Source organism: Cervus canadensis, chromosome 21 (assembly GCF_019320065.1).
Source record: "Cervus canadensis isolate Bull #8, Minnesota chromosome 21, ASM1932006v1, whole genome shotgun sequence".
In the NCBI taxonomy this organism is placed as follows: domain Eukaryota; kingdom Metazoa; phylum Chordata; class Mammalia; order Artiodactyla; family Cervidae; genus Cervus; species Cervus canadensis.
In genome coordinates this window covers 49,585,087-49,593,213 of record NC_057406.1, presented here as the reverse complement: position 1 = coordinate 49,593,213, position 8,127 = coordinate 49,585,087, and the positions used below count along the sequence as shown (strand labels likewise).

General features: G+C 49.1%; 1 protein-coding gene across 2 annotated transcripts in view; it reads left to right on the top strand.

Annotated features, from left to right (window-relative positions):
• Window positions 1-3,651: 3,651 nt before the first annotated feature.
• The window catches only part of GNPTAB (N-acetylglucosamine-1-phosphate transferase subunits alpha and beta), a 78,401-nt gene continuing 73,925 nt past the window's right edge, over window positions 3,652-8,127 (top strand). Inside the window, exon 1 of one of the 2 annotated variants that reach the window (XM_043440144.1) lies at window positions 3,652-4,014. In XM_043440144.1, coding sequence (XP_043296079.1) covers window positions 3,898-4,014 — 117 coding nt within the window. In that variant the 5' untranslated portion in view covers window positions 3,652-3,897. The remainder of the gene's footprint in view (window positions 4,015-8,127) is intronic. The other variant, XM_043440145.1, reaches the window with a different exon arrangement.

Genomic DNA, 8,127 nt, shown 5'->3' with positions numbered 1-8,127 from the left:
GAAAGTGAAAAGTGAAAGTGAAGTCGCTCAGTCGTGTCCGACTCTTTGTGACCCTTCTGCATTGCAGACAGACTTCACCGTCTGAGGCACGTGGAATGCTAAGGGTAGGGATGTAGTTATGAGTAAGAGGGCCGGGCTCCTGCCTTTGTGATGTCTAGTTTGCAGAGATGTGTGTGTGCTAGTCACTCAGTCAGGTCTGACTCTTTGCGACCCTGTAGCCCACCAGGCCCCTTTGTCCATGGGATTTTCCAGGCAAGAATACTAGAGTGGGTTGCCATTCCCTTCTCCAGGTGATCTTCCCAATGCAGGGATCGAATCCAGGTCTCCTGCATTGCAGGCAGAGTCTTTACCATCCAAGCTATTGCAGAGATGAGATATACCCAAAAAACCTACAAGTGAGAATCAAGTAAAGAGAGTAAAGCATGGTCACTCTTTTGTGAAAAAGTGACACTGTCAGTCACTCAGCCGTGTCTGGCTCTTTGCGACCCTATAGACTGTAGCTCGCCAGGCTCCTCAGTCCATAGGATTTCCTAGGCAAGAATACTGGAGCGGGTAGCCATTCCCTTCTCCAGGGAATCTTCCTGACCCAAGAACTGAACCTGGGTCTCCTGCACTGCAGGCAGATTCTTTACCACCTGAGCCACCAGGGAAGCCCCACTTATGTGATAACTATGTGTATTTGTTTATATATACATGATATATTTGCATTCACAAAAAAATACGCAGTGGGCCATGTTATGTTTTGGCTCTTGGAATTCTATCAGAAGCAATGAAATTTTTTAATAATTTGCTTTAGCTATTATTTTGCAAAAATAAATAAAAGCTGTGTTGGCTTTCTTTTTTTTTTTTTTTTGATATGAATCAGCCATAGATTTACACGTATTCCCCATCCCGATCCCCGGCTTTCTTTTTTTTAAAAAAAAAGAAAGGCATGAGGTCACTTACAATAGACTTGTGTTTTACGAACGTGCACTGTTTATCTTGAAAGGAACAAGTAGGGGACAAAATTAAAGTATGTTTTCTGACAACATGCAAGCTTTTCAAGCCTAAAGCTGAAAAGTACAAGTATTTCATAATGTTAACATTTTTATCTTTTTACCTTGAGTAAAGCAAGGACTAAGCTAAATATAGACATATCAGGAGTCATTTCAACTTTTCTTAAATCAACTAGTTAAAGCTCTCTGTTTAGGGTCATCTTCTTATCAAGGTCAAGGTATGCCCTCCAAGTACACCATATCTATATTCGAGGTTTATATTTTGCAAGCCCAGGGCAAGAGGCTCTTCACTGTGTAGGATTGTTTACTTTGGTTGTTCATTTTTCATCAGGACTGAGCAGAAGGTGACTCAGAGATACATGGTGTTTAGGCGCCCAACACCTAAAGCATTTTTGTCTCCTGAGTTTCAAACTCATTGAGAATATGGTGTAAGATACAGACAGATGGAGATGGATGCATCGGTTTTAGTGCTGATACGGTGAATTGAAGAATGCTGTTCATCTTTTCAAACCAGCAAGCAGCTAATATTTTCTCTCTGAATGAGACACACTTTCTAGGCCCAGGCCCAGGCTGGGCCATAGATGCTCCTATGGTTGGCAGATAGTGGATGAGAACTTCTGTCTCTGGCAGACAAGCTCAATTTCTTGCAACCTTGCCAGTCAGGTACATCCCTCCTCTCCTGGGATGACGGGTGGAAAAAGGCACCAGGAGTGTTAATAAAATGCTGAAAGAGAAAACTGTGTGTCCTGATAGGAAATATTGTCGTTGCAAACCCCTTGAGACTTAAGTCCTCTGGTTTTATCCAGTCAACCCTAAAGGAGATCAACCCTGAATATTCATTGGAAGGACTGATGCTGAAGTTGAAGCTCCAATACTTTGGCCACCTGATGCGAAGAGCCCACTCATTCGAAGAGACCCTGATGCTGTGAAAGACTGTAGGCAAGAGGAGAAGAGGATGACAGAGGACGAGATGGTTGCATGGCATCGATGGACATGAGTTTGAGCAAACTGCGGAAGATGGTGAAGGACAGGGAAACCCGGCGTGCTGCCTTCCTCGGGGGTGAAAAGAACTGGACACGGCTGAGCGACTGAACAACAACAGCACTGTCCACAGGCTTCCCGGGTGGCTCAGTGGTGAGGAATCCGCCTGGCAATGCGTGAGCCACAGGAGACTCATGTCCGATCCCTGGGTCGGGAAGATCCCCTGCTGGAGGAAATGGCAACCTACTCCAGTATTTTTGCCTGGGAAATCCCAGGGACAGAGGAGCCTGGTGGGCTACAGTCTGTGGGGCTGCAAAGAGTCAGACACGACTGAGCAAGCATGCACGGATACGGTCCACACTCCCTCTTCTACCTGTGAGTGAAGTTGCTCAGTCGTGTCCGACTCTTTGCGACCCCATGGACTTTAGCCTACCAGGCTCCTCAGTCCGTGGGATTTTCCAGGCAAGAATACTGGAGTGGGGTGCCATTTCCTTCGCCCTCTTAAAAATCACCTGGTGCCAAAGTAGAAATAACTGACCTCCTTGGCAATACACGGCACAACATCTGTTGTAACAACGTTTTTTTTAAAATAGTATTTAGTGCTTTCTGTGTTTATCTCCCCGGCTAGTCTCTCCCTGGGAACAGTGGCCAGATCTAGTTCATTTCTGACTGTTTTTTTAGCCCCACCTGAACACCACCACCACCACCACGGGGGCCTGGGAGCTCTTAGTTTCCCAACCAGGGATGTAGCCCTAGGCCCCTGCCGTGGAAGGGAGGAGTCCTAATCTCTGGACAGCCAGGGAATTCCCTCTAGTTCATTTTTGAATACCTGACACCAAGCACCCCGCCAGACACTGGACACTAAATACATATTCACTAACTAGATGAATGAATGAATTTCGTTTTTAGCACATTTAGTGGTGTTGGAGAAGACTCTTGAGAGCCCCTTGGACTGCAAGGAGATCCAACCAGTCCATCCTAAAGGAGATCAGTCCTGGGTATTCATTGGAAGGACTGATGTTGAAGCTGAAATTCCAATACTCTGGTCAACTGATGCGAAGAGCTGGCTCATTGGAAAAGACCCTGATGCTGGGAAAGATTGAGGGCAGGAGGAGAAGGGGACGACAGAGGATGAGATGGTTGGATGGCATCACCGACACAATGGACATGGGTTTGGGTGGACTCCGGGAGTTGGTGATGGACAGGGAGGCCTGGCGTGCTGCAGTTCATGGGATCGCAAAGAGTCGGACTGGACAGAGCGACTGAAATGAACTGAACTGAACTGAGTCCTCCAAATTCCTCTTTCAACAATACGGTTAGATGGCAGGAGGGGAAAAGAGATCTATAACAGCGTCTCCTCTTAGCGTTGTGAAAAACCAGGATTGGCTGATCATTGTAAATGCAGGAAGGGTTTTGCGCTCAAAAACACTGGTGCCCAAGCAGCACTGTCTGGGGCACGGCCTCCTTACAGAGGCCTGTGCTGTGTGGTCGCCAACACAAGCCAGTTTCAAGGATCCCTGCCAGGCCCGAGGAGCGCACCGCGCGTGCGCAATCACGGGGGCTCGCGCCTGTCTTCCGCCCCTCCGCCCTCCAGGTGGCGCTGCGGGCCCGGCCGCCGCCGCCGCCGCCGCCGCCGCCGCAGCCGTCTCTAGCCCGGCTAGACTGGGGCGGCGCCGGCTGCCTCGGGGGCCGCGCGACCGCCTCCGCGGCGAGGAGGGCGTGGGCTCCCGGCTCCCGGAAGCGGCGGCCGCGGCGTGGAGCCGAGCGGGCGTCGGTCCCCGGAGCGGCAATGCGCGGCGGCCGGAGGCTGTGACCTGAGCGCGGCGGCCCTGCGGGGGCCGCGGAATGGCGGCTCGTTGAGGCTGCAGCGGCGGCGTCTCCGACTCCCCGGGCGCGGCGCGGCGTGGCGGCGGCCGGGGTGATGCTGCTCAAGCTCTTGCAGAGACAGACCTATACCTGCCTGTCCCACAGGTATGGGCTCTACGTCTGTTTCGTGGGCGTCGTTGTCACCATCGTCTCCGCCTTCCAGTTCGGAGAGGTGAGTAGCGGGCCGGGAGCCCTGGACCGGCACGACCGCGCGGTGTCCCGGCCCCGGCGCGCTGCACTCTCGCCTCCCCATCCTCCCTGCAGACACGGGGATGAGCCCGGCGCCTGCCCTTCCCTCGGGGGCGCCGCCAACTCAGAGCTCCTCTCCGGGCTGCGGCTTCAGCATCTGGGGTCCAGATCTCGCCTCCCGACGGTTTGGGAGATCCGCGCTCCTTCTGCCGAATCCTTTTCCCTCCAGGTGCCTTCAGCAGGGTCCCCGAGTCATTTGACTTTCTCCCTAAGGCCTTGTTCTGCACGCCGCCCCCCTCCCGGGACCCAGAGTTCCTAAATTTCACCAATTCTCAGTCCTTGCCCCTCCTGCGGCTTCCTCCTCTAATGTCACCCTTGTAACCTTTTCCCTTTACAGAGGCGCTTTATATTCTTAATCCTGTTTCTTCCCGGATCTCGAAACTTTGTCCAAGAGGGGTGTTTTCTTGGCCCGTGAATTTGCTGTGGGGAGAGTGTACTGGCCCCAAATTTAAAGGACTTACACGTGAAAGGTGGTTTTTTTTTTCTTCGTTACATTTTTGCTCTCTTATTTGAGACAGCTTAATCTGTTAATCTTCAGAGGCTGTACTGGTAGATGTGCGTACACTGGTGTGGGAGCGCCGCTGACAGCTCCTGCTCTTCTCTATCTTGAGATCAGCTGAGGCTATGGCCCCTTCATGTGACCACGACGCCCTTAACCATCTGGGACTCCAGCACCGGATCTCTAGGGAACCAGCACAAGCCTTCAGGTCATGGGATATGCTAATAACTTCGGTTCCGGATCACACAAGCCCAGCCTTTCCTAATCTGCTCTTAGTTGATAACGCATAAAGCAACTGGGTAGGACTGTAAACCCCAAAGGGTCGGAGCAACAGGTCTGGCAGGTGGAAACACCCAGGTTTAATAGATTTTGTGCCCCTCTGGATATGGACTTTAAACATTTTCTTGAGTGAAACAGCCCTTTGGTTGAGGTTGCCTAGTTATTTCACGATTGACCATCCAGTATGGTATTCTTTGTTATAAACAAATGTGTAGGAGATTATGAGTAGGTGAGAACTGAAAGTGTACCTGGATGTGATTTTAGAGAACACCCCATTATAAAATGTGGCCGTAGCAACTGGAAGAAAGTTGTGTTTTCAGGTTGTTAGAAATCCATCTCTTTGTTTTAATATATATATGTATTTTGAGGGGGGTGGGTAAGAGGTTGCAAAACGTTTTAAAATGAACAGAATGCTGTTCAGAAATGCCACATGATACATTTGCTGTGTACACAGAATATATATACATTTCCAGTATGAAGTCTGGACCCATGCTGGATTCTGGGCTCCATAAGAGAGGGTGCTGTCTTTAACCACTGTGACCAGGCGCTGTGCCAGGTAATGCCAGAGTATACAGTCTAAATATTTGTCTGATGAGTGAATAAATTATTTGGGACAATTTCCAGGTTTCCAGTTTTAGTAGTTCTTGGTCTAGGGGCTGATGAAAATAAGTCTTATTAAGTAAGGGTTGAGAAAGCGACCCAGACCTCTAAGTGTGAAATACGTACCTAGTATTATACCACCTGCTGCCCTGTTCTGTTTCATGCATTGCACTTTAATACAGTGATCGTGTGTATACCTAGTTGTGTCTTATTCCTGATAGAAGATTTGTAAGGCGAGTGCAGAGAAAAAGAGAGCGAGCCAGGCAGTCAGGCAAGAAGAGGAAATTTATTAGAGGGAAAAGACAGGGTGATTGGCTCTGAAGGAGAACCAGCGTTCTCCCTTTCTGACGGAGTCCTTCTTATACCCCACCAATGAAAAAGTCTCTGAAGGGATGGTCTGTGAAGGGTAGCCGGAGGTCTGGAATCTGGTGGTCTTGCAGCTTTGAGAAGATAAGCGCCATTGAGATAACGGGATGCCATTTGGGCAACTTGGTCAGTCTCACAGATCAGTGTGATTTTGTTCTTTGTTTGCAAGGTTGACATAAAGAGCCATCTTATCAATGAGACCCCATGTAGGCCCTATCATTCCAGCCTTTTGATTTAGGATAAGGTCCAAAGGTCAATCATCTGCAACTGCTTCCTTTGAGACAGGGGCTTCGTGGGGGTAAGGTAAGAAAAGGCTGGAATGTGTGTCAAGGGGGTTTGTGTGGGGTCGAAGTTTTTGATCATCTGAGTGAGTTAGAAGTAGTTCATGGATAGTTCAGTTGGTGAAGGCTTGTAAGTGGTCCTGAAGAAATTTTGGAAAAAGATGCATTAAACATGAGCTGAAAGTTAGAATAAGGGTAAGTAGAAGGAGAGGGCTTAGGAAAGGTAAGACCCAGGGCATCCAATTCCAGTTGGTTAACCAGTTTTCCCATGAATTACTGAGGTGTTGGTGTATTCTTCAGGCCCTGTTTGTCAGATTTCCTGCTGCTTCCTTTACAATGCCTGATTTATTGGTGTAGAAACAGCAGGCTTCCTCCAAAAATAGGCACAGGCCTCCTTTTTCTGCTGTGAGGAGGTCTAATCCCCTTCTGTTTTGGAGGACCACGGCTGCCAGGGATTCTAGCTGGTTTTGGATAGTGAAAAGGCTGTTAGCTATTTCTTCTAGGCTGTCAGTGAGGTCTTTAGAAAGACTTTGATAGTAATTTAAGGAGGTTGTGAGTCCTGCGGTCCCTGTCCCAATCCCAGCAGCTATCCCTAAACCGATTAATAGAGGAATGAATTGAATTGCCCGTCTGGGTTGCTTATGAGTTAGTGGGATAGCAAGGGTCTGATTGTTAGGAGCAATAGAAATATCTGGGGCCAGATACACCAGGGTGCATGCTCCTGTTCAGTTAGTGGGAAGACATAAATAAGTAGTGGTTCCACATAAGAAAAATATTCCAGGAGTAAGAAGACAACAGCTGAAATCAAAAACAAATAGGAGTCTTTCTGGGAACTTGTTAGTAGTCTCTGAAACTGACAGTGAACTTACCAGTGTAGTCCCTACAAGAGGAGTATTTACATCATATGCAGAAGGGAGTCTCCCTGAGAAAGTAAGAGAATGTCCTGCAGTTCCTGAGACATGATAGACAGATCGGCCTGAAGGGAAGGAGATATGTGAAGTGATTACAAAGGTGTGGCGGTATTATAGTTCCTAGTTGTGGGTAAGAATTGTTCATAGAGTTTTGTCTGGAAAAACAGAAAGGAGCCTGTTGTAGACGAATGTCAGAAGTGGTGGGTGTTAATGAGCAGTAACCAGGCTAGGTCCGAGGGTGGGCTTGGGATAGTAATTGAGGCTTTGAATTTTGAGAGAAGGTCTCTCCCAAGAATAGGAGTGGGGCATTTTGGGAGTATGAGAAAAGATGGGAAAATGGAGTATTTTGAAGTGTGCAAGGTAGAGGCTCGGTTATCTGTGGTGTAGATATTAAACCGTCAGCCCCCATAACAGACCTGGGAGACCTTGGTTTCTCCGGAGTAGGCAGGCATAGGAGACTAAGTGGCCCCCGTGTCAATGAAAAAGGAGATCGGCTTACCTGCCACTGTAAGTTACCTGGGCTCCGTGGAGGTGATGAGAGTCGGGGCCCGGGGCCCTGGGCACCTTCGGTCTAAAGCGGAGAGTCCGAGGAGGCTGGGCAGAGTTGGGCCGGAGGACTCCTGCCCAGGACCAGGAGGGGATGTCCGGATCCCCGGAGGGGACCTTCCAGTGTCCCTTCATGCCACAGCTGGGACGCGGACCTGGAGGGGCCTTGGCTGTAGGAATGAGCGGCCCAGGGGCCTTCTTTGGCACATTTGTAGCAGGGCCCAGGTGGCTTCCTTTCTTTCTTGGTTGATGGAGGCTTGGAGCCATGTAGGGCAGTGGCTAAAAGGTGGTTGGTATTTGGCCTGATCTCGTCGGGCCTTCTCTAGCTTTGCCTGATCTTCCCGGTTATTGAAAATCTTAAAGGCTAAATTTTAAAAGATCTCGTTGAGGGGTTTGAGGGCTTTCTTCTGCCTTTTTTAGTTTCTTTTAGATACCTAGAGACGACTGGGAGATAAAATCGGTATTAAGGACAATGGTGCTCTCTGCTGAAGTGGGGTCTAATTTTGTATATTTCTGTAGTGCTTCCATTAACCTGGCTAGAAGTTGTGCTGGGT